This window comes from Musca vetustissima, unplaced genomic scaffold (genome assembly GCF_032173495.1).
Source record: "Musca vetustissima isolate MV318-11 ecotype Yass unplaced genomic scaffold, APGP_CSIRO_Mvet_v1 utg95043, whole genome shotgun sequence".
Lineage (NCBI taxonomy): Eukaryota > Metazoa > Arthropoda > Insecta > Diptera > Muscidae > Musca > Musca vetustissima.
Genome location: NW_026878138.1, coordinates 59,795 through 87,165, shown reverse-complemented (window position 1 = coordinate 87,165; position 27,371 = coordinate 59,795). Strand labels below are relative to the sequence as shown.

General features: G+C 36.4%; 2 protein-coding genes across 2 annotated transcripts; both read right to left on the bottom strand.

Annotated features, from left to right (window-relative positions):
- Positions 1-8,730: 8,730 nt before the first annotated feature.
- LOC133322939 (serine protease Hayan-like) lies at positions 8,731-13,353 on the bottom strand. Its single transcript, XM_061531890.1, has 7 exons — positions 13,287-13,353; positions 12,962-13,214; positions 10,263-10,402; positions 9,909-10,201; positions 9,225-9,408; positions 8,951-9,154; positions 8,731-8,891 (listed from the first exon to the last, which is right to left on the bottom strand). Exons 1-7 carry the CDS (start codon positions 13,351-13,353, stop codon positions 8,731-8,733), a joined length of 1,302 nt encoding a protein of 433 aa, XP_061387874.1.
- Positions 13,354-22,343: 8,990 nt separating this feature from the next.
- LOC133322938 (serine protease persephone-like) lies at positions 22,344-27,168 on the bottom strand. The gene is made up of 4 exons (XM_061531889.1): positions 27,142-27,168; positions 22,816-22,993; positions 22,547-22,747; positions 22,344-22,483 (listed from the first exon to the last, which is right to left on the bottom strand). Exons 1-4 carry the CDS (start codon positions 27,166-27,168, stop codon positions 22,344-22,346), a joined length of 546 nt encoding a protein of 181 aa, XP_061387873.1.
- Between the last annotated feature and the right edge of the window lie 203 nt (positions 27,169-27,371).

Here is a 27,371-nt window from a genome sequence, read left to right as displayed (position 1 = left end):
CCCACACACATTATTGTCTCTGCAAAACACAAGCAGCGACGTCAACTTGCCTTAAACGCAACAACAAACCACTGCCAAATACATACAGTGAACGACTTAACAGTAGCGGCGTCAGCAGAGGCGAATGACGAATTTAATCGTCAATAGTAACGACAGCACACACACGATTCGTCGACGGAGGGGGCGAAACGACCAGAGTCTTACTCGGCCAACGTCTGTCACCTCAGCCCATTGTGTAAAAGCAATAGGGCTGCTACAACAACATCAACAGCACACACATCATAACCACTGTCGTCTATTCAACATAACAAACATCGACGGCGAAGTTTGCTTTGCACACACTTCTCTCTGTTGGCAGAACCAAACAGAAAACATCACAACACATATTATCACACTCAAGTATTCGGTTGAATGGGTGAGAGATAGGGAGAGTAGACAACAATTTAGTGCTTTGAAAACATTGCAATTCAATGAATTTTAATGAAAATTACGTTATTATTTAAAAAATGTAAAAAAAAATAATATTTCTATTGAAAAAAATTAAATTATGAATTAAATGAATTATTCGCACGAACGTTGAAACAAACAACCGATTGATATGAAGAGGCTAGGATAATGCTGGGCAAGCATGGGAACTGGTGCCCCTGTTTACATTGTATCAATAAGCTCGTTCCCTGCGCTCTCTTTTTGTAAGACATTTCATATGGCGGTTTCTCCTTTACTCTCTCCTCTTTTGCACACCTCTACGCTAGGAAAACTGAACAATGTTGCCAATAGGAATATATAAATGTGTCAGTATGTGTGATCAGACATGAACCGACAAAAGGATGTTATTTAAAATTACCCAGTATTTCACTATATGTCAGATTGTTTTGAAGCTTTTATTTTTGTAGCACAGTGTTCTTGTCCATTCAATGCCGTGAGTTTGCTTGTGCATATGAAGAAATAAAAAGATAGAGAATATATTTTAATTTATTGATAAGAATTATAGAAATAAATTGCATTAAAATCTCACTATGAAGAAGACATTAATAATTCAGTCATTGCTAGAGATCGATCGTACTGATCATTAAAATCGAAAATCAAAATGAGTCAGATTCTGAACCACCGTACAAGATATTATTATACACAATTTTCAAGCATGGTGTTCGTATTATTTTTTGGCTTTGGAGGCTTCCTCCTATTCGCTCCCCTCTCCACGTCAAAGTCTATTAAATATGGTAGGCAATTACCACAATAATTTTGTATTTTCCTTTAAAAAAAGTTTCCTTTTAGCAAATGATGCCTGTGAAGCTGGAGAAGTTGCGGGAATATGTAAACCATGGTCCGAATGTCAACTAGTCAAGGAATTAATAGAATTAAAAATCCATACAATCGATGAAATTAATCATTGTGGTTTCAATGCCATGGAGGAAATAATTTGCTGTCCCGTGATGACTAAACCCGCACCAGACGGAGTTTGAATTAATTGATAAATAATTATTATTTTTTACTCAGAAATAAAGACTGATTTTATATAGGAATATTTTTGTATGTCTTTCAGGGGATTCTTTAATACGTACATTTTCCCATCCAACTCTGGTGCAATATGCGTGTATTTCTTAATAGGTGTGGATTTTAAAAACGTAAATTTCGTTTGTTAATATAACCTATGACGACAATTCTGCCAATCGATTGCTGTAAATGTATGTACACCAAATACAAATTTCAGCAATTTGATTGGGGGTTTTTCTAAAAACTCAAAACCCTAAAAAATTGACCTATATTATGAACGCGTGGTAGGGTGAAACATTTGTATAAAATCCTCCAAATACTGCAATATAAAGGACAAAGTTATATGAGGCATCCATATAATCACTTTCTGAGTCGATTTTTGCATGTCCATCGTCTATGTAACCAAAGACGGGTCGCAATCGGTTCAGATTTATATATAGTTCCCATATATAGTTTCGTCCGAATTTAGGAAAATATACCCAAATTTCGGCCAACTGGTTTTATATAGGACTATGCCCAAAAGCGGTCCGATATAGTCATTTTCGAAACAGACCTACTAATTTTTTATCTCGAACATCCTTAGATCGTCCTCCAAAAGAAGAATGATTATAACAGAAGGATAAATCGACTCAATCATCTTACAATTCCATACTATGTAGGGTATAAACCGAAAATTTTGAGTATATCATATCCCCCATACTATGGTGGAATACGGGTATATGGAGGTAACACCAAAAACCGGAACAATACAGTTAACTACGTTAATATAAAAAAGGGGGTTATATGGGGACTACCCCTAAAAGAGGGCGAATATTACTAATTTTTGGTAGGGAGATTTGTAACCATATACGACTACAAAATACCGAATTACAATGAATTCGGTTGAAAACCGCGCTCAAGAAACAAAATACCGAAAATTGGAGGGGGGAGCTAGCGGAAAAATGGACCCATATATATAACTTTTTGTAGAGATTTGGTACCTATTAAGAACTCGAAATACAAAATTACAGGCAATTCGGTGAAAAATTCGGTCAAAACCCCACAAAAACTAAAAATTGGGGGGTACCCTTATACCCGGTTAGCGGACATTCTTAGATCATCTTAGAACTTTACGCTGATCAAGAATATATATACTTTATAGGGTCGGAAATGATTATTTCGATGAGTTACAAACGGAAAAACAAAATTAATATACCATCCATACTATGGTCCAACCTATTGGTAGCCCTTGAAAGTGAATTTTAAAATCCACTCCTATGGTTCAACATTAAAAATTAATTTTAAAATATCCACGAAATGGTTGAACATTTAAAACTAATTTAAAAAAAAATCCACGCCTATTTGTAGCCCTTTGAAAAAAATTACGCCTATAATAAGCTTTAAAAAAATTATTTAAAAAAATCACGCCTATAACACGCTCTAACATTTTAATTAAAAAAAATTAAATTAAAAACCAAGCCTATGATATGTTTCGAAAAGTTAATTTAATAAAAAACCCAAACCTTGCCTTTTTAATCTACGGCTACAGCTAGACCATGAAAATTAGTTTTATAAAATAAAACCAAGCTTATAATAAGCATTACAAAATAAATTTACAAAATCTATGCTTGTAGACTTAATAATCCTTAAGCAATATGCTAAATATTTGAAAAAATAAATTGATTTATATTTTATACTCAAAAACTAGATACATTATCCTTTCAAATGTTTTTTATTTCACTTAAATACGACCATTATTACCAAAGTTACAGTCATTTAAAAAATAAACCCAACAGCATAACACTACAGTGCAATAAAATGCATGTCCAATCAATGGAGCGAGCAAACGAGAGATCCAATCCCCACCACCCACTTTAAATACATAACTACACAATACGAAAGCACACAACAACGACAGTATTTGCTATGAACGTCTATCCGCCCATCATCACCCACTCTGTGGAGCATAACAATATCACAGTAAGAGACCAGAGAACAAAACACTGTGTACTCTCCCATTCTCAGTTACATTCTCTCATAGTGAGTCAGTAACAGCAACAACACACAATGCAAACGTTTCCACGACTGAGGGGTCTACGATCCGAAACGACCCGAGTCTTACTCGGCCAACGTCTGTCACCTCAGGGCATTGTGTAAAAACAATAGGGCTGCTACAACAACAACAACAAACATTGCAAATAATATTCTTGTTCTTACCATTTAATCATGCCCACTTTGTGTAACGGGCTCGTGTTTTCTAACGAAACAAAAACCATAACACACGGAAAATGAAGAAATTATTTTTATTTTTTTTAGAAAATGTAAACGCGATAGTAAAAACCCCGATAAAATATCGACACACAACAATTACATTAAACAATTATCGGAGCGACTGGGACAAGGAAACGAAAGGAAAATCAGTAGGAAGTAAAAGACTTAACTACTACAACAACACGTTTAAGGCAAAGCGACACACTATTTGTTTCCTTTATAAATTGATTTTTTTATTACAATCACTCGCGAAAAACGGACTCCTACCAGGCCATTTATTTAATTATTTTGCAAAGCTAATATTCCAATTCGATCGATTTCTAACTGTAAAAGAATTCCCGCAACCGCACTTCACGCCATTTAAAAAAGAACTAAAGCCGAGTAATTTTCGAGAACAATGAAGGGATCAAACGAATTGGAGAGCTGCCCCACTCACTCTACCTACGAAGAGAGAGCCAATTGGTAAACTCCATTGCATTACGCACTCACACACAGAGTTGTTGGTGTGGGGAGATGTTATGAGATGCAAATTAGAACTCCCAAAATTCGGGCAATGCTACAGCAGAGAGTTGCAACAGTAATGACAATTTAGCGATTTTTGTTGGAGTTGACATTCAAGGGTGAAACATAGGCGTGAATTTTTTTTAAATTAAATTTCAAGACTTATTATAATAGACGCGGATTTTTAAAAAATAATTTTTCAAGGCTTATTATAATAGGCGTGTATTTTTTAAAAAATAATTTTTCAAGGCTTATTATAATAGGCGTGGATTTTTTTAAAAAATAATTTTTCAAGGCTTATTATAAAAGGAGTGGATTTTTTCAAATTCATTTTTCAAGGCTTATTATAATAGGCGTGGATTTTTTAAACTTAATTTTTCAAGGCTTATTATAATAGGCGTGGATTTTTTAAACTTAATTTTTCAAGGCTTATTATAATAGGCGTGGATTTTTTAAACTTAATTTTTCAAGGCTTATTATAATAGGCGTGGATTTTTTAAAATTCATTTTTCAACGCTTATTATAAAAGGAGTGGATTTTTTAAAATTCATTTTTCAACGCTTATTATAAAAGGAGTGGATTTTTTAAAATTCATTTTTCAACGCTTATTATAAAAGGAGTGGATTTTTTAAAATTCATTTTTCAAGGCTTCAGAACAACAAGGGTCTCTGAACAACAGAAATCCGTGGAACTAACAATTATACCCGAAAAATCGGTTTAAATTTTGAAGAAATATGTTATGTTTTGTATATGTTTTTTGCCACTTTTCATGGAATATTCGATCTGAACCTCAAAATCACTCCCTATACATAGTGGTTTGGTTTGAAAGAAAATAGGGGGGTTTGGTTTGAAAGAAAAACATATTCTCCGTCAAATTTTACTAAGGGTCTCTGAACGAAAGAAATCGGTAGAACCAAAAAATATACCCGAAAAATCGGTGTTAATGTTAAAAAAATATTACATTTTTCTTTGCTGCTACTTTTTAGGACTTTTTTGAACTGAACCCTAATATCTCTCCCTATACTCAATCAAGGCTTATTAAAATAGGCGTGGATTTTTCAAAAATTCATTTTTCAAGGCTTATTATCTGTTATATAATTTTTTAATATTTATACCCTACACAACTATGTTGTCAGGGTATTATAGCTTTGTGCAGCCCCAAAAGTTTGTAACACCGCGAAATATTGGTCCTAGACCCACCTTTAAGTATACCGATCGTCATATCTCGACTAGCTGAGTCGATCCAGACATGTGTGTCCGTCCGTCCGTCCGTCTGTCCATTATAATTTGTAAACACGATACAGGCCACAGTTATGGACCAATCTTCACGAAATTTTGCATGTAGGATGGGTTCTGGCCAATGAAGACCCCTATTGTTTTTGGGAAAGATCGGTTAATATTTAGGGGATGAAATGGACCAAATACTAAATTTTTGTCGGGTTTTCTGGTCGCTCCAGAGGCCGCAATAATGGCCCGAACATCGTGAAATTTTGCATGGAGAAGGGTATCGGGCCAAAGAATAAGCATGCCTGCTTTCATAAAGATCGGCCAATATTTAGCGGGTCAAATGGACCCTGACTTTTGTGTGAAAAATGACAAAATTTGTATTCTATAGCGTATATATTTACCCCTGAGTGACATAGATCCGAGAAGTTGATATTATATCCAAGAGTAGTGGTTGACCTTTAAATTAATACCAATTATATTGATGTATGTGCTCGGATGTGGGAGTTACACCTAAATATTTACAGGTATCTCCGTATTCGTATATTATTTAGTAACCCATTATCACTCCAGAGCGCGGAACTATAGCGCTGATCGCTTTGAAATGTTCCATAAGGTTCCAGTTATGGTCAAGGACAACGCCTATAATTTGTGGTGATGATCAGATAATAATTTTGGACTGATGTGGACCGAAAACTTAATTGTTTGTGTTATTTTCGAGTCGATATATAGACCACAAATGAAAGCCGAACATCACAACACAACCCACGTTGAAGGTAATCTGGACAATAGCTGTACTGAATACTCGTAATATTCGGAAAATATGTCAGTGTGAGGAAGAGGTGCTGTTTACCTCTAATCGGGCAAGAGGATGCCAATATCACCAAGTATTGCCCAGGCTCGGAATAAACATCCGCAGAAAATTTGAGTTCCGTGGTAGTTGTGTAGGGTATCATATGGTCGGCCCCGTCCGACTATACTGCTCCGCTCACTGGTTTTTCATTATTTATTGTTTTTATAATGAATGCCTTCCAAAACGTATTGAAAATCGCTAAATTGGCATCACCGTAACAGGTTGGCAGTTTTAATTAGAATTCTAATAGGAACTCCAGCATGTTCACATCTGCCTAACTCACATCGTTATGTGGCGTGATAGTTCTTGTTCTATTAACGGAGAGATCTCTCCACTTCTCGCTCCATAAATTGTTCTCCGTCATTACTCAATTCATTTCTTTCTTAAATGTCGGGCCGTGCGGTTACGTGTATCATCCATTCAATTCGATCGTATTGCAAATAGTTTAGTTGAAAATTAAAAGCATTCTTAAATCCGTGTTTTTGTTGTAGCGAGAGCTTTTCTATATTTTAAATGAATTAAAAAATTTATCAATAAATGTTGTGAAGTGTGCTTTAGCTTTCTTATTAGAATTTCAACACATATTTCATATTAGAAAATCCATTATACAATTGTTCGTTTATCATATCCGCGAGTGTATTTTTGTGTGTTTTATTAGGCCTTTATATCAAAGTGAAGATGTATAAAGGAAATTTTGTTTTTTAATTTAAATCCGCGTGCGTTTGTATGTTTTCTTTTTGTTAGAAATTTCTAGTCCTTTCGACGATGTGTCCACTATTAAAAGGTAAGAAACAGAATATTCTTTCCAACTTCCCAAAAAAGGCGCCATACAATGCTTGTTGTTGTTAGAGTATACTGATGTTAACTGGGAGAATTGAACTGAGTAGAGGAGAGGGCAATTGTTCTCCTCTCAGTGTTTCGTTCTCTGGTCTCTTACTGTGATATTGTTATGCTCCACGGAGTGGGTGACAATGGGAGGAGTAATGTGCATAGCAAATACTGTCGTTGTTGTGTGCTTTCGTATTATACCCTGCAAGCATTTGGAAGTGAGTTTCTCACTCCCTCGCCCAATAAGTCACTTCCGCGTCACTTCTTTTCGGATAAAAGGCGATAGTTTGTATAATTACAAAAAAAAACTGTTCTTGTCTACTTTATATCGCCTTTGAGTTACTTCTGAGTGACGCCTGGGAAGACAAAAGAAGATTGGTCAAATGCTACAAAAACAATTTGCTCTCTTTCAAAATTGTCTCTCATCAGCTTGAAAAACAGTTAGAGGAGAAAACATATAAATCAACTCAGTTAATGTTAATTTTTCAAAGTGATCTGTGTGTATCAATAGTGTGATATTTAAATAATTAAAAAAGCGTAAACAAAAACCAGAATTTTTTATTTATTTTTATGTGAGTGTGTGAAAAAATAAATAAAAGAAGTTGAAAATTGCTAATTTTTTTAATCAATAAGTTGTTTCAGTACATAAATAATGATATATTGATAATATTATGCCTACTAGAAGTGACGCGGAAGTTAAGTCGAAGTAACGTCAAGGCGATAGAAACAGTCGCGGAAGATAGTCGCATTCTTATCGCGGAAGTCACCTCCTTCGGGAAAAAATGAACCACTTCCGCGTCACTTCCAAGAAGTAACTTATGCGTGTCATATGCGTAGCATCGCGGAAGTTACTTCTAGACGTTACGCAGAAGTTACTTCTTCGAAGTGACGCGGACGTGGTTCATTTCTTCCCGAAGGAGGTGACTTCCGCGATAAGAAATCGACTATCTTCCGCGACTGTTTCTATCGCCTTGACGTTACTTCGACGTAACTTCCGCGATAGTTTTTGCTTGCAGGGTAGTGTTATAGTAGAGTGGGTGGTGGGGGGTTGATTTCTCGTTTGCATTTTTTAAGGAGTTTTTCGGGGTTTATAATTATTTATTATATTATTTTTAATTGATTTTCAAGTCTAGCTGTGGATTTTTTAAACAATATTTTCTCAAAGACCAAGCGTGGATTTTTTAAACAATATTTGCTCAAAGACCAAGCGTGGATTTTTAAGGATTTTTTTTCTTAAGGGCCAATACAAACGTCTATTCTTTAAAGAAAGTTTTCTCAAACTTGTTCAAAATCCTTAAGATCTGCATATTTTGGGGGTACCAAATAAGAACCCGATGTGTCACATGTGTTTACTGAATATTAAATTTATATCCAACTCTAGGCCTAGAGGCGTGGATTTTTAGAATATTTTTTTTCTATCCAACTCTTGCCCCAGGGACCTGATTTTTTAAAGTACATTTTTTTATCCTTCAGCGTGGATTTTTAAAATAATTTTTTCATTGATCTATTTCCCAAATGTGTTGATTTTTATTGAACAATAAAATAAGTATTAGAAAAAAAATTACAGAATATTGATTGATTCAAACATAACCCATTTGCCAGTTTTCCGCATCCTTGGGCCATACAATGTTTTCGATATAGTCCAAATAAGCTGCCACTCTGGTATAGAGACCAGGTCTCTTGTCACCACAACTAAAACCGGCTGAGACCACACCAATTACATTATAGGTATTGCGTAATTCTAAAAATTAAAAAATAATTATAATTCAATTTTTCAAAAACAAAATTCCGCCGACTTACTATCGCCAACTGAAACCAAAGGACCACCAGAATCACCATTGCAAGCATCCCTCACACGCCGACGACCTTCGGCACATAGCTGAGTACTTTTTATGCCATGTTGAAGTCGGCACACCAACCCATATCTATTATAATCACGCTGACATTTTTTTATGGGTGTAACGGTTAGCGGAACTTTTAGTAAAATATTGGAAAATACATTTCCTAAAATTGGGTACCAGAAATATGAAAGGGTGGGTGAGTGACAGTTTTGAATATAACAGTTGGCACTTACCCCTAGCAGTCATAGTGCCCCAACCAGATACCATGACCTCTGTATTCCTACTCAAATCATCTAAATCTGTATGTAGGCAAGCTGGATATATGTATTCATTAAAGGTTACCGGTTCCTCCAATTCCAATAGGGCAATATCGTTATATACTAGAAGCAGCGAATAATCATCGTGAATGTAAATGTTCTGGAAGAGAAAGGTAAGCAAATTTGTTAAACAATATTTTTTCTGGGGTCACACAAGGCGTGGATTTTCTTAAAGAATATTTTTTTAAGAGTCACAAATGGCGTGGATTTTTTAAGGAAAATTTTTTCGAGGGTCACAAATGGCGTGGATTTTTTTAAAGACTATTTTTTCAAGAACCAATACACTCGTGGGTTTTTCAAGGACCAATATAAGCGTGGATTTTTTAAAAATTTTAAATATTCTCACCTTTGGTCTATCGGAAAACAATTTCTTTAAAACATTCCCGCTTGGTCCTTCGGAAATTGTTTACTTTAAAAAGTCTTCTACGGTTCTTCGGAAAAATTTTACTTAAAAAATCCTCATATATGGTCCTTCGGAAAATTATTACTTAAAATATATGGGCGATATCCTATGGTCTTCATTGTTTAAAAAATTCCGCCTATTGATCTCCTAGTGTTGTTACTTCGATTTCCCTTTTTTCTTTTTCTTTCCATTCCTACCTTAATTTTCCTCTTTTCCATTTCCATTTCCTCGGGATCGGTTAAATTCGCCACACCCAAATAGACAAATTTCGGAATCATATCCCTTCGGGCAACACAATGGGCTGCTGTCAACACAAAACGCTCATCGATTAAAGTTCCGGCACATTGAATATTTACGGAACCAGGACGCTTATTTTTACTACTATAATCAATTGCAGCCATGTGTGGCAACTGTCCTAAATCGGCAGGTATGCCGTCCAGAATATGTTCAGCTAGACTGGGTTTTAGGTTAGACAGGATCCGCTTACAAGCTACAGCGAAAGATATACATTTATAAAGGATATAAAAAATATAGGAGGATGATATATTTACCTCGAACAGCTGGCCTTTCGTTGGCTGGTACTGATTGCTTTGTGTTTAAACCCCTTGGACTAGATGTAGGGGGTGAACGGTACATGGGTTGTGTTGGTGAAATAGGTATATTATTCTCCCTCCCGGACAGCAGGGGTGGTCTGAGGGTAGGTGGCGAATTATATATAGATTGAAATGGTAAACTAGGTACTACTGTATGGTTTCTATCGGTGGTTGATTCATTGCCAAATTGACTCCACCTATTTAATGGGCTTATAGGTGGGTTGTTGAGACTTCTGTAAATATATATATGTAGAAGATAAATAATATTTAAAAAAATATATAAACAAATTTTGAAAACATTTTGTTTCAAGGAACAGCGGCGTGGATTATTTAGAGACCTCAACACAAGGCGTGGATATTTTTAATGATTTTTTAGGTACCCCAACACAAGCCGTGGATATTTTTAAAGATTTTTTAGGGACCCCAACACAAGGCGTCAAACATTTTTTTCAAGGAACAATATAAGCGGCGTGGATTTTTTAGAGACCTCAACCCAAGGCGTGATAACATTTTTTTAAGGAACAATATAAGCGGCGTGGATTTTTTAGAGACCTCAACACAAGGCGTGGATTTTGTTAAAGATTTTTTAGGGATCCCAACACAAGGCGTGGATTTTTTTAAAGATTTTTTAGGGACACCAACACAAGGCGTGGATTTTTTTTAAAATTTTTTAGGGACCCCAACACAACGCGTTGATTTTTTTAAGATTTTTTAGGGACCCCAACACAAGGCGTGGATTTTTTTAAGATTTTTTAGGGACCCCACAACAAGGCGTGGATTTTTTTAAGATTTTTTAGGGACCCCAACACAAGGCATGGATTTTTTTAAGATTTTTTAGGGACCTCAACACAAGGCGTGGATTTTTTTAAGATTTTTTCGGAACTAGAATTGGACAGGAATTGAAAAAACTCATTTCAGATCCCATCGAAGATCTTCTAAAATCGTTATTGTTTTCCGGTGACCTAGTTTCCCAGTACAATTAATGCGTTTTCTGGCTCTAATCGGTTGAGCCATACTTTGTTGACTCGAGACAGAACGTTTCATCCATAAGCCAATTTTAAAATAGATTTCCACGCTCGTCGATCTTTTGCGCAGTGTTTCCAATTTTAAAGACTATATTTAAAAATATTTTTTTCCTCTTGATCATTTCATCGAATTCTCGACCTTTCACTTCTGTGTGGACCATCGCTTTTATATACTGGGGCAGTAGCTGAAGATCAATACGTCTGACTGTGTCGATGTCCGTGTACAGATGGTATAGCTCGTGGTTCATTCGACGCCGATTTTCACCGTCTACGCATATCGGCCCATAGATCTTTTGGATAAATTTTCTCTCAATGAGCTGCCTCATGTGCTTGCCCAAGGCCCCATATTTCAAATCCATATATCAACATGTTTTGAAATATTATCTTCCATTTTTGTCCCTCCATGGAATTTTGGTCTTCCCATCTTGCGTAAACACTCACATTTTGAGCTGGGGCATCCCCATCCATTCGCACAACATTGTCTAATCACCGCAGTCGCTGCAGCTCGATACTTCGGCCTATATCAATGTCAAGCCGACGCAGATCGGCTCTTAGATCTTTCGGAGAAATTCTCTCTCAAAAACTCCAAGAGCTACTTCGAGATATTATCTTCCTCTTTATGTTTCCATCGTTGTTGGTCTTCCGTCCTGCGTGGACCATCAGTAGGCTCGCTTTTATAAGTCTTTTGAGCTGGGGCATCCTCATCCATTTGCACAACATGACCCATAGATATTTCGGAATTCTCTCGAACGCCCATCTCATATTTTTGCCCAGTACCCATGCTCCAGATCCATATATCATCTGCGTGAGCAAGTAACAAGATGTTTGGTGTATGGAATTTCATTCCTTTTTGCACTGCAAGGACAATTTAAGACCCATTATATCGATGTAATGGGTACTGGGCAAGTCGGTGCCGGTCATTCGGTATTAAAGAGCTCCGAAAGGTCTTTCCGACTACAACTGCTGATCTTGTGCCAGTAAAAGTTATTCTGCAGAGCCTTACAATGTTCCAGAAATGCCGAACGCAGACATAGCTTTCAAAAATTTAGAACGAAATGCGGATTTATAACCAACGAATAGGTGAAATGTGTCGATGTGTTTTTCGTGGATATTTTCCAGGATTTGGCATAATGTATCTGGTCTATGGTAGATTTGCATTAGAATGGTCGAATAATGTCATGGACTATTGGCTTCAGTTGTTCACACAGCACGCTATATAAAACTTTATATGCGTATTGCATCCTTTTTTGTGAACGGGACACACATTCTTCTGATTAATATTATTATATATTTCAACTAGGTTCTCTTACTTTTCTTCATGAAACAAATCCATGAATCTGGCATGTCGACATGATGTTTACTTAGCGACGATATTCTGACACCAGGGTATTTTTAAAAAAATCATATTCCTCCCCTCTGCAACCCCATGATGTTGTGGAATTAAGGGTGCAATAATCCGCCTTTTAATGTCCGTTTCTTATAAAATTAATTAAATAGCTTGTTGATGTACTCGGTTCCACATAGAGCCGTTGTTGTTGAGGTCGGATCTTCTTTTTTTAGAGTAATTTTCCCCAAAACATAAATATTTTATGAATGTCTTTTTTTAAGGAGTACCAATAATTATTTACTTACCTAGTTTCTATTGCTAATGGAGGTTCTGTTGTTGTGGTGGTTTTCGATGTTGTTGTTGTGGACAATTCATCAATAATCATTTCTTCCATTCTCCCAAATGGACAACATATTATTTCTTCACGAATTGTAAAACCACATCTTACAACCTCTTCGGTTGTGTACTCTCCTCGTTGAATTAGTGTCCTTATGACGGGACAAGCTGACCAGGTTCTACAAACGCCTAATGAATTTTTTGTTTCGCAAGGATCATTTTCTTAAAAAAAACGTAATAACAATAAATAATACTAATTAATTATATGTATATAAAATATAAATATATACTTACCGTAAGCCGCCTTTATTTGTGGCATCTGCTGCAGTAGCAGTACAATTGCGATTGTCGTCAATATCATTTTTCAAATCTTGTTAATGGGATTTTTTTTTAATTTTGGGTATTTTCATACAAAACATTTGAAATAATGAATCTCTTGATGTGATCGCTGTCAAGCTGTCTTATAGACTATTTTAATTGTTTATATATGCATTTTTTGTCTAAACATGTTCACAATTTTAATGCACAACATTTGAGCGCAAAAAAAATATCAACACCTTTGTAATTAATCATTTATAATAGCTGTGTTCCAGTACGATGATGGAATAATTTATTTTGAGTAGTTTTTTTAAGGGTTCAAAGTTATTTTAATGTTTTTTGAGTGGATCTTTACAAATGAGTCATGTTTTTGAACATTATTAAAGGATATTAAAATTAGGGGTACCATATGTGTAGATTTGGTTAACATCAGTTCGAATTTAAACGCTTTGATTAAAATCGTTTGAAACACAGCTTTACATTTATCCCGATTTCGTTAGTTTGAGTGTCAGCTCGGACTTATCGCCATTTACCTTTTCAATCTTTTCCCACGGGACAATTACCGTTCGCAATGTTCGAACGGTACACATACAAGGATTCAGGCTTGACATGTTAATTTATAAAGGAATATCGGAGTCAAACTTGATTTTGGGTGCCGTTCTCCTTCATTTTTTTTTACATTTATCAAAGCCAACTTAACATGCCAGTCCTGAAGTCCTCTTATGTGTTTCATTAGGCAAATGTTGTGGTGTAACGTTCGCAATGTTCGACCCCTTATTTCGATGTCATTGGCGTAGGTGTTTGGTGTACAGAGTGCCATTTCTGTTTGCCTTTAAAGGGCTCTGTAAGGTCGTTTCGACTTTAACTGCTGATCTTGTGGCCTGTGTAGATCATTCGGAGAATTTTTTTCTCAAACACTATAACAGTTACTTTACCTGCTTGCGCAAATAATCATGCTTCAGATCCACATCAGGCAAAACCCAGCACGCGTGCTCTCTCGCGAAAGTAAATAACAGCATACTCTCATGCCTTTCAATTGAAACAACTGAAAACCCACCCTGTCGTCAAATGAGTAGCTAACTACAAAAAAAACCAATTTAATGTTAGCTGGTATAGACTGGCTACAAAGCCACTACTACGCAATGCAAAAAAATGTATGAAAATATCGGCGATCGGCCACCAACGCCGTTCAATTTAAACGACGTAAATTTTAATGTACGCCTTGGAAGGGTAATTTTGTAAACAACAAATCCCGCGTTTAATTTGTAGATTGAACGTCGTTTGTTTGTTTGTGAATAAAGTTTTGTGATTTTATCTAAAGTTTTACAGTGAGTTTTTAATTAAATGTAATAAATAATGTAGTTAAATGTAATGTGCTTTGAACACACAATTTTTTTTAATACAGAAGAAAAAAAGAAACATGAGAAGTGCGAGTAAACGACATTTGAGGCGGAAAATAATCGTAACGACTATGTAAGTTTCCTAATAACATTTCTGATTTTGTTTATGTATCCATTAAATGATTTCTTTTTACTCCACAGATAAATACAATGAAAACAATATTGAGGGGACGTTTGCCCTCAATATAATAATTAATTTAATATTTTTAACAATTTTTTTATTTAAAATACAAATGTGCAAACTAATTTTTTCCATTCCTAAGATTTTTAAAACCAAAAACTAATATTATTTTATTTTTATTATTATTATTAAACCGCAAATGTTTAAATAATTTATAAAAATCTTTGTGATAAATGATGTGATCCTTGTTATGTTTTGTTATATTAATAATTTTTTGTTTTATAATAATGTAAATTTTTTAAACCTCGTTTTATTTCAGCAAGATACAAATAGTGGCTTTTCACCTAACGTGCAAAAAACTAACTTTTCTCTGACTACAATTTGACTTACAAATAGTTAGTTTAAAACAAAATTAACTGAAAGCGTATTTAAACAAGTAGATATATAGCTAACTGCAAAAAGTTAACTATAAGTTAACTGCTGGATAACTGACTATAAAGTTAACTGAAAGTAGTGCAAATTCGGACAATTGACTACTTCGTAGGACATCACAATGTTAAAATAGTCAGTTGGTTACAGGTAAAAAAGTCGATTTATCAACCACTACTAATTGAAAAAAAGTTAGTTTTCAATTAGTCTAAAGTTAGTTGAATGTACGACAGGGCATTGACACACACACACATCGACAACGCAACGCAAATTTGTTATTCTCTGCCCGAGTCTGCTTCAGATCATAGTCGGGCGCGCGCACTCTCGCGAGAGTAAATATCACTATTCTCTCACGCATTCAACTGAACCAATTGAAAAACCATTGACGCACACACAAAGAGAAGTGCGTGAGAACACAATTTTGGTTTTTCAATTGGTTCAGTTGAATGTGCGTGAGAGAATAGTGATATTTACGCTCGCGAGAGAGCACGCGTGCGGTGCTTCGCCCGACTGTGCTTTAGATCCACATAGCAGCACTGATAGTATCAGCGTGTTTTAGGGTGTGTGTTTTGGATAAGGCGAGAGTGGACCTTGTTTCTGAATTGCTTATTTAGACCATCGTAGCATCTGTTGGTCAATATAATCCTCCTTCGAATGTAGAAACAGATTTCATTTGTTTAGATAAACTCGGACTATCTCACCTGTCCTGTAGTTTTCAAGATCCACAGCTAGTGTGAGTCTACTGGTCGTCTTGCGCGTTGATACGATCAGCTTGGATTTATCCCCTTTTACTGCCAGATCCCACTCGCAATGTTCGACCCATTATGTCGCTGTAATCCGCATAAGCGAGTAACATATGCTGTTAGGGATATGTGAATCGATTAATCGACTTTTTATTTTGAAAAATTCTAAAAGTTGAAGTCGATTTTTATATCTGAGTTAATGAGTGCCCGCATTGTCATGGAACTCTGAACACATCAGGCAGAATTGACCGCCACATGACTGAGTTTTGTCGAAGAAACCGGCTACCATTAGCTTGAAAGCATTTCTTCAACTGAATTACTTTGGATTTGGTTCGTATTCGAAGACCCATAATCAAAGTTTTTTTTATTAGTAGGTAAAATAGAGTTGGGTCGTTCCAGAATGAACTGGTTCATTGAAACTACATATTTCAACCAGTGAGCGTAGCAGTATAGTCGGACGGGGCCGACCATACGATACCCTACACAACTACCACGGAACTCAAATTTTCTGCGGATGTATATTCCGAGCCTGGGCAATAATTCGTGATATTTGCACCTCTTGCCCGATTAGTGGTAAACAGGCTTTAATTTGCGGTCTATAGATCGACTCGATAATAACACAAAAAAATAAGTTTTCGGTCCACTTCATTCCAAAATTATTATCTGATCAACACCGAAAATTATAGGCGTTGTCCTTGACCATAACTGGAACCTCATGGAACATTTCAAAGCGATCAGCGCTATAGTTCCGCTCTCTAGAGTTATAATGGGTTACTAAATAATATACGAATACGGAGATACCTGTAAATATTTAGGTGTAACTCCCACATCCGAGCACATACAACAATATAATTGGTATCAATTTAAAGGTCAACCACTCCTCTTGGATATAATATAAACTTCTCGGGTCTATGTCCTTCAGGGGTAAATATTTTGTCATTTTTCACACAAAAGTCAGGGTCCATTTGACCCACTAAATATTGACCGATCTTTATGAAAACAGGCATGTTTATTCTTTGGCCTGATCCCCTTCTCCAAAAAAAATCGCGATGTTTGGGCCATAATTGCGGCCTCTGGAGCGACCAGAAAAACCGACAAAAATTTAGTATTTGGTCCATTTCATCCCCTAAATATTAATCGATCTTTCCCAAAAACAATAGGGGTCTTCATTGGCCAGAACCCATCCTACATGCAAAATTTCATGAAGATTGGTCCATAACTGTGGCCTGTATCGTGTTTACAAATTATAATGGACAGACGGACGGACACACATGTCTAGATCGACTTAGCTAGTCGAGATATGACGATCGGTATACTTAAAGGTTGGTCTAGGACCAATATTTCGCGGCGTTACAAACTTTTGGGGCTGCACAAAGCAATAATACCCTGACAACATAGTTGTGTAGGGTATAATAAAGAAACTAAATCCAGTTTTTTTGTTCCTGTAGTTCATTTTTTTTATACGCCGAACATAAAAAAGGTATTCGAGATATTACCTTTCAGTTTTTCTTTCCATCGAATTCTTGGCTTCTTTACCTGCGTGAATCTTTAGTAGAATCGATTTTATATCTATGCCTTTTGAGCCATGGCCTAGCAACCGCATTCGCTGCTGCTCGATACGTCTGACTGCGTTGATGTCCGTGCACAGATGGTATAGATCGTGTTTCGTTCCACGCCGATATTCACTGTCGACGCAGATTGGCCCATAGATCATTCGGAGAATTTTTCTCTCAAATTATCCAAGAGCTGACTCATGTGATTTCGCGTGTACTCATGCTTCGAAATATTTACATCCACTTTACCTTTCCATCGAATTCTTGGTCTTCCCCATCTGCGTGAACCATCTGTAGGCTCGCTTTTATATTCTACTTGTCAGACATCCTCGTCCTTTCGCACAACCTAGCTCCAGCAGTCGCTGCAACTCGATACGTCTGACTATATTGTATACGGATGATATAGCTCATAGTTCATTCGACTCTCATGTACTGGCGTAAGTACGCATTCTTCAGATGTATAAACCAGCCTGTTTTGAGATATTATCTCCGATTTTTTATTACCATAAAATTCTTGCTTTTCTATGCCTTTTGAGCTGAGGCAACCTTATCCATTCGCATAACATGGATACTTCCGACAATTTCCGTGTACAGATGATATATTTCCCATGATACGATATTCAATTTGTTTCCCTCAAACACACAGATCCACATACCAGCACGTGTAGTATCAGCGTCTTGTAGAGTGTGAGTTTGATCTGGCGGTCCACGAAATTTTCACGAGTTAGTTCCAACAATACATGGTCGTACGTACGGAGTACGTTTATGTTAACGAACATTCCAATACAAATGATTGCGCTAGTTTTGCACTTATTTTTGCCTATGCCAGCATTGAATATAGTTTCATCAGATTTTTATCTAATTTTTATATTTCTGAACATGGAATTTTTTTTATAATTTCGTTTTGTTTGCTGTTATGTAGTTTACTATTAATTTTTTTACAAATGTTTTTTTTTTTTTGCACTTTTTACAATTAATTCACGTTCAGGAACACACCTATTATTGATTTTTATTATGGGATTTTTCTTTATTTTTGTATTATTTATTATATGATCATTTGAAATTCCAACGGATGAATGTCACACCGCTTCTATCAACGTCTCTAATGACACTGTGAGATCATTTATTTTGTCTCTGCTAAAATTTGCGAATTCTGCTACGATTTGAGATAAGAGGACAGCAAATGTTGATAATGACGAAAGCTGGGAATTAAATGCTTAATTTCTTTAAAGCACAGGTCTAAAAATTCTGAAATGTCCTACCTTTACTAACGTGCACGTAAGTGAAATTACTGCATAAAAATGTGACAATGTTAAATTTTCTGGAATTCGCGATCAAAGTTAAGGTTAGGTAGGGGAAAAAGAAATCCATTATTTTTCGGCAAATGACTGTACTGATAGATTTCTCGTAAAGTATCGATGAAACAATTTCAGATTTATGCTTATGACACTTCGCAGTAAAAAAAAACAGTGAGCGGAGCAGTATAGTGGGACGTGGCCGACCATACGATACCCTACACAAATACCACGGAACTCTAACTTTCTGTGGATGTTTATTTCGAGCCTGGGCTATATTTCCTGATATTTGCACCCTCTTGACCGATTAGAGATCAACAGCACCTCTTCCTTACACTGACATATTTTCCGAATATTCCCAATATTCAGTACAGCCCTTCTAATTACTTATCCAGATTCCCTTCACCGTGGGTTGTGTTGTGATATTCGGCTTGCGGCCTATAGATAGACTCGATAAAAACACAAAAAATTAAGTTTTCGGTCCACTGCATGCCAAATTTTGTATGTGATCATCACCGTCCTTGGCCATAACTGGAACCTCTTAGAAAATTTGAAAGCGATCAGCGCTATATTTCTGTCCTCTAATTTCCTCTAATAAATAATATTCGTAAGCACCTATAAATATTAAGGTTTAACTCCCACATCCAACTTCTCGGGTATTTGTCCTTCATCTCAATTATGGACACTGACGTCCCCGCGTGTCACCAGAGGTAGCTTTTTTTATCAACCGTTGAAATAGTGAGGTGATATGTGCAGCGAGTTCACTCATAAGAACTAAAAATAATGGGTTGAGGCGTCGGGTTAGTTGCCCACACTCGGAAAAAAAACTTCTACTATGAAGTGCCAACAACAACCAAACCCACCTTATGTGGATGAACACCGCAAACGTATAAAAAAACATGGTAGTGAGCAGCACTAGATATACACAAGGTCACATGGATTTCTCCCGATCGAACAACAAGAAATCAAATCGATCGAGATGGGGAACGTTTTTTTCAGAAAAAGAAGAAACGGCAAGAAAAACGTGAGCGGGAGCAAATCGAGATGTACAGGAGTCAGAACGAAGTCCGGAAATGTTACCAACGAGTGAAACACCAAACCGAAGGTTTTAGTGCAGGCGCATCCTCCTCTAGAGATGAAGAAGGAAACCTGGTAACAGATACAGACAGCGTGTTGAGGATCTGGAAGGAGCATTTTGAAAAGCTTCTGGTATCAAATAGGTGAAGAAGATACCCCAGAACCAATAAAAGATGACGGCATACCACCTAGCCAAGATGAGATCAGAGTAGCAATTAATCGACCTCAGCATCCAGTGACCCGTGCACAAAAAATGGAGACAAGACTATATGTGCCAACTATAGAGGAATAAGTCTCCTTCCTATCGCATATAATATGCTAGCCAGCGTGATGTGTGAACGACTGAAGCCATTGGTCAATGACATTTTTATACCATACCAATGCGGCTTCAGACCACCATTGACCAGATTTTCACTATACGCAAAATCCTTAAAAAGACCCACGAAAAACAGATCGACACATTGCACCTATTCGTCAACCATAAAGCTACATTAGTCAGCCCTATCCGTTCAGAGGTATTTAAAGCCACGTCTGCGTTCGGCATACCTGCAAAATTAATACGGCTATGCAGGATAACCTTAACTGGCACAAGATCAGCATCTCTCGGAGCCCTTTAAAACCGAACGAGGATTCAGACAAGGTGACAGTTTGTCGTATGACCTTTTTAACCTCCTACTGGGGAAGGTAATACGAGAGGCAAAGGTGATCAACACATGTTACTCACCTACGCCGTTGACATCGATATAATGGGTCGAACATTGCGAGCGGTAACATCCACCTTTGAACAAATTGAAAAGGAGTCTGCGAAAATACCAAACTGATGGCATCAACACGCAAGACTTCCAGTAGACTCAGACCAACTGTGGAACTTGGGAACTACAGCTTCGAGGTATTCAGAGATTATATATACCTTGATATCGCCATAAATAAAACTAACGATATCAGTTTTGAAATTCGGTGAAGTATAATGTTGGCCAACAGATGCTATTGTGATCTAAGGAAGCAGTTTAGAAACAAGGCAACCTCCCGCCAGATCAAACTCACACTCTGCAAGACGCTGCTTGTGTATGGATCTGAAACATGAGTACTTACGCAAGCAGATGAGGCATCTCTTGAAGAGTTTGAGAGAAAAATTATTCGAAAGATCTATGGGCCGATCTGCGTTGACAGCGTATATCGCCGCCGAATGAACCATGAGTTGTACAATACGAGAATAGGGACATCGACATTGTCAAACGTATTGAGCTGCAGCGACTTCGGTAGCTTGGTCATGTTGTGAGAATGAATGAGGATGCCCCAGCACAAAAGGCATATAAAAGCGATCCATGTTATGGTTCACGCAGAAGGGGAAGGCCACAAATTAGATGGAAAAATGAAGTGGAAGTGAACTTTTCGAAAAGTTCTGTCATAATCCAGCTAAGTAATTAAGTAAGTTTTTTAAATGTAAGCCAGTGATCGGAGCAGTATAGTCGGACGGGGCCGACCATATGATACCCTACACAACATCCACAAAAGTCTAACTTTCTGTGATTTTATGTTCTGAGCAATATTTCGCAAATATTACTAATATTCACAGCCTTTCTAATTACTTGTCCAGATTCCCTTCACCCTTTGTGTTGTGAAGTTCGGCTATCAATTGTGGCCTATAGATCGACTCCACATTACAGAAAAAAATTAAGTTTTCGGTCCACTTTATCCTATTATCTGATCATCACCGAAAATTATAACCGTTGTCCTTGACCATAACTGGGACCTCATGAAACATATAAAAGCGAACAGCGCTACATTTCCGCCATCCAGTGTGGCAATGGGTTACCACACTGGGTCCATTTGACCCGCTAAATATTGATCAATCTTTATCAAAACAGGCATGCTTATTCTTTTTCCCTATCTCCTTCTCCCTGTAAAAATTCGCGATGTTTGGGCCATAATTGCGGCCTCTGGAGCGACCATAAAATCGGACAAAAATTTAGTATTTGGTCCATTTCATCCCCTAAATATTAACCGATCTTTACCAAAAACAATAGGGGTCTTCATTGGCCAGAACCCTTCCTACATGCAAAATTTCGTGAAGATTGGTCCATAACTGTGGCCTGTATTGGGTTTACAAATTATAATGGACAGACGAACGGACGGACACACATGTCTAGATCGGATCAGCTAGTCGAAATATTACGATTGGTATACTTTTGGGGCTGCACAAAGCTATAATACCCTGACAACATAGTTGTTTGTATGTTCGCCTTTAAAAATTGTAAAAGTCGCAAAAAAAGTGACGAAACGCCGGAAAAATGAATTAGCAATTTTGTTTATTTTGCAAAAAATACCATAAAGTATTTATGTAAATATATTTGTATGGATTTCGCAAAAGCGTTTACAAATATTGATATTTTACGAAATTATCCCATCTCTCAATTACTTGAAACCATTTGGCCACACAATACTTTCGATATAATCCATATATGAAGCCACCCTGGTGTAAATTCCGGGAGTACTGCTGCCACAATCTTCACCAGCCGATACAATGCCAATCAAACTGTAATATTTGATTGTTACTGTAATAAAAATTAGTAATCGAATAAAATATTTAATAAAAATTATTATTATACAATACTTACAATCCAATGCCAAAAATAGTGGTCCACCTGAATCTCCCTTACACGAATCCTTCATCAATTGACTGTCGTGAGCACAAATTTGCGTTTCTTGTATACCCTCTCGTATGCCACGCAAATCATAACCAACGAATGCCTCTCGACACTTCTGCAACGGTACAATATCCAATTTGGTACTTAACAGAACGGAGGATCTGGTTTTGGCTGCCAAATAAATATTTTACATTAAAATAATTATCCGTTTTTAATTTTTTTCGGGTTCTTAAGCTTACTTAAACTATTTGTAAGTCCCCATCCGGTAACATAGGCCAAGCCTATGGGATCCGTAATATTTGCATGTAGACATATGGGATATACAAATTCAGTATAGGACACGGCTTGTTGTAATTCCACAATTGCAATGTCATTGTAGGTCCGTGATGGATGGTATTCGGGATGAATGTGTACTAACTGAAATTAAAAAAAAAAACAACAACAACAAAGCAAACAAAAAACAATAATTAGGATCATGAACACAATTAATAATAATTAGACCTATCTAAAAACTCAAGGCCCTTCAACATCTATATGCTGGACCTCTGAATAAATATTTTTTTTTCGAAGATTATATATAGATTAAAAATAAAATTCTAAGTTCTATCAGTGTCAGGAGTATTTTTCTACATATTTTTTCCGAGTTCTGCAGTTGCAAGGATTTTTTATATTTTTTTTTTTAAGTTTTGTCAGTGCGTTGATTTTATTTTTTTCTTTTGTCGTGGAAGATTTTTTTAATTTTTTTTTTCAAATTTCTGCAAGTAATTTAAAAATATTTTCGAATTTCAATGCCTGGATTATTTTAAAAAAATGAGGACATTGTTTTCGAAGTTCTAGGAGTGGCTGGATTTTTTATTTGCTTTTTTGAGTTCTGTCAGGGCAAGGATTTTTAATAGCTGTATTTTCGAAATTCTGCCAATGCGTAGATTTTTTTTAAACATTTCGAAGTTTGGTCGGTTTGTAAATCTTTATACCCTACACAACGATGTTGTCAACGCCGCGAAATATTGGTCCTAGACCCACCTTTAAGTATACCGATCGTCATATATCGACTAGCTGAGTCGATCTAGACATGTGTGTCCGTCCGTCCGTCTGTCCATTATAATTTGTAAACACGATATAGGCTGGGTTCTGACCAATGAAGACCCCTATTCTTTTTGGTAAATATCGGTAAATTTTTAGGGGATGAAATGGACCAAATACTAAATTTTTGTCGGTTTTTCTGGTCGCTCCAGAGGAGACAGTTATTGTCCGAACATCATGAAACTTTACATTGTGAAGGGGATCGGGTCTTAGAATAAGCATGTCTGTTTTGATAAAGATCGGTCAATATTTAGCGGGTCAAATTGACCCTGACTTTTGTGTGAAAAATTACAAAATTTTTATTCTGGGGCGTATATACTTGCTCCTGAAGGACATATACCCGAGAAGTTGATAGTATATTCAATAGGAGTTGTTGACCTTCAAATTGATACATGACTGCATGTACTCCGATGTGGGAGTTACTCTCAAATATATACAGGTGCTTACGTATTCAGATATTATTTAGTAGCCCATTACCACACTAGAGGGCGGAAATATAGAGCTGATCGCTTAGACATTTTCTATGAGGATCCAGGTATGGTCAAGGACAACGCCTATAATTTTCGGAGATGATCAGATAATAAAATTTGGGGAAGTGGACCGAAAACTTAATTCTATGTGTTTTTTCGAGTCGATCTATAGGCCACAGTTGAAAGCCGAACATCACAATATAAGCTACGGTGAAGGGAATGTGGACAAGTAATTAGAAATACTGTACTGAATGTTAGTAATATTTGTTGACCTCTAGTCGGTCAAGGAGGGGAAATATCGCGAAATATTGCCCAGACTCAGAATATAGAACAGCAGAAAGTTAGATTTTCGTGGTAGTTGTCTAGAGTATCATATGGTCGGCCCCGTCCGACTATACTGCTCCGATCACTGGTTTTAAATTATATTTTTTCGAAGTTCTTTCAGAGGAAGATTTTTTGGAAGTTCTGGTAAACCTTTCTACGGATCAGTTATATATAGATCTTCTACAAACCAAGGGGGGTCCTATAGTGGAAAACACATCACCATGGTCCCTTACATACCCTCTAAGAAAACCCTTCATGTATTTTCCTATAGATGAAAGGACTTTTCAGAAGTTCTTCTACAATAGAATGCCCTTTCAGGTGTTATTCAGCAGGAGGTCTTCTTCTGTTAATAGAACCCTCTTTAGTAGATCTTCTTGCGTTAATAAGAGATCCTTGAGAAAGAACAGAAACCCCTTAAGGTATTTCCCTATATATGAACGTCTTTTCAGGATTTCTTCTACAATAGAAAGCCCTTTCAGGTGTTATTCAGCAGGAGGTCTTCTTCTGTTGATAGAACCCTCTTTAGTAGATCTTCTTCTGTTAATAGGAGATCCTTAAGAAAGACTTCAATATATAGAATACCCTTCCAGAGGTGTTGCGATATAGATAGAACGCCTCTCAGAAAGAGTTATACAGATAGAGGAACCTTCAATATATGTAGGGGAGAGGGGGCACCTTTGAACGTGGGGCACCTTTGAACAGCGCTCATAAAATCTTGGTTTAATATTTTTCCGACCCGCAAACACATTTTTGAATATAGCAATCTTGTTCTCTATATGCGTAAACCACTTTGGCTTGCTTTTTCAGTTGTCGAAAAATTGTGCATGGGTGACCATGTTTTCTCAGTGTCATTGTAAACTTTTATTCATTTCGTTGTAAGGGCGCAGGAAGAATTATGTGATAGTTTTCTTTCGTCAAACAAATTTTTTGCATTCCACCTATCATTTCAAACATAACTAATGTAATTTCTTTCATATATATTTATTACAAAAAAAGTTATTTTAAATTTCCGTAAAATGCCATGGGTGGGGCACCTTTGAACATGCCCATTAAACTCGAGTAAAAAAGGAGTTTTTAACTTTTGGTTTCGATTTCTTCAAATGGGCTAATAAGATTACGAAATTAACTGTATTTTTCACCATATTATTTTTTTGTTTTTAAGTCATTTTATATTTTAATAACTTTTGATCTCAATTTTTAAATTTTGAACATTTTTATATATTTTTTATTGAATTAATTAATTTCTTATATGTATGAATAAAATACATACATATTTTAACATAAACACTGTAAAAAACCATGTCGTTCAAAAATGTTTTGAACACTTTGAGTTCGTCCATTAAAACAGTAATAAAATATATTTATCAAGCTTATAGTATGTCATATGTATATTCATTTTAAAGGTTACATATGTACCTATTAGTTAAAATTTATAAGAAACCAAAAATTATAAAATAAAAAATTGTATAAGGCTTGAAAGCAAAAAGTGTTCAAAGGTGCCCCCCTCTCCCCTACATATATAGAAGGCGTCTCAATATTTCGTCTATTGGTAAAACCCTTCCGGACGTCTCCAATCGAAAAAGGTTTTTTTTCAGAGATCTTCTATAAATAGGAGACAAGTCAATAGGTCTTCTATTCGAATAAGACCTCTTAAAGGGTCTTCTAAATATATGATGCCCTTCAAGAAGTCGCTTTATATGTAAATGATACTACGATAGAACTTCTATAGAAAAAATACCCATCAGCATAAGATGACCCTTGAAGAGGTCCTCTTCTGGTCATAAAAGGCTATTTATTTTAGAAGTTATTCGACGTTTCCATAGATACAGGTCCCCTAAAGAGATTTCAAGGGGAATTAAATAGGGTATATGTCTTTTCCGGAGGCCTCCATTGGAAGTATATACGTCTTCATTTGGTACAAGAGCAAGAGTATTCCAATTGTTGCAAGTCTGTTTAGGATAGAACCCCCTTTAGAAGATCTTTTTCTGTTAATAGGAGATCCTTGAGAAAGACTATATTCTATATAATACCCTTCCAGGGGTATTCAGAAGGAAGGAGTTTTATAGATAGAGGAATACTTATGTAGAAGACGTCTCAATATGTCGTATATTGGTAAAACCCTTCCGAACGTCACCAATCGATAAAGGTTCTTTCAGAGATCTTCTATAAATAGGAGACAAGTCAAGAGGTCTTCTATTCGAATAAGGCATATTAAAAGGTTTTCCAAATATATGATGCCCTTCAAGAGGTCGCTTTACATGTAAATGAAACTACGAGAGAACTTCGATAGAAAAAATACCCATCAGCATAAGATGGCACTTGAAGAGGTCCTCTTCTGGTGATAAAAGGCTATTTATTTCAGGAGTTATTCAGGACTTCCATAGATACAAGTCCCCTAAAGAGATTTCAAGAGGAATTTAATAGGGAATAGGTCTTTTCCGGAGGCCTCTAATGGAAGTATATACGCCTTCATTTGGTACAAGAGCATTCAAGAGTTTCCCAATTGTTGTAAGTCTTTTTAGGATATCTTCTATGATGGTCTATTAAAAAAATAATTTTTACAAAATCCACGGGGTACCCCTATATGGGGACTACATTGAGAACAAAAACTGTAAATTACAGCAAATTCGTTTGGAAAACGTGTCCAAAATACCGAATATTGCGGGGCTACAGTTTTATGGGGGCTACCCTGAATCTTGGGTCAATATTAAGCATTTTTGGTGCGGAGACCAGGAGAACCCAACCAGGAGAACCCAAAATACCAAATTACAGCCAATTCACCCAAGTTTTGACATTGACCTAGAGGAGCATTTTCCAACCGAAGTGGGTATAATTTAGCGTCTGGTTCCAATCTGACCCCATGCCTTGGAATAAACGCCACGGCATTTCAGTTTAGGTTCATGACAAAACCCAGTCTT

Excerpts from the sequence above, each read along its gene's own strand:
- LOC133322939 (XM_061531890.1), bottom strand. The coding sequence starts at position 13,353 with ATGATATTGACGACAATCGCAATTGTACTGCTACTGCAGCAGATGCCA. Across the intron at positions 10,202-10,262 it reads CGAAAGGCCAGCTGTTCGAG|CTTGTAAGCGGATCCTGTCT; the intron begins GTAAATATATCA and ends CTTTCGCTGTAG. Across the intron at positions 8,892-8,950 it reads TTTGGTTTCAGTTGGCGATA|AATTACGCAATACCTATAAT; the intron begins GTAAGTCGGCGG and ends TTTAATTTTTAG.
- LOC133322938 (XM_061531889.1), bottom strand. The coding sequence starts at position 27,168 with ATGCTTAATATTGACCCAAGATTCAGG. Across the intron at positions 22,994-27,141 it reads ATATTGACCCAAGATTCAGG|TTAGTACACATTCATCCCGA; the intron begins GTAGCCCCCATA and ends TTTTAATTTCAG. Across the intron at positions 22,748-22,815 it reads GGGACTTACAAATAGTTTAA|CCAAAACCAGATCCTCCGTT; the intron begins GTAAGCTTAAGA and ends TTTATTTGGCAG.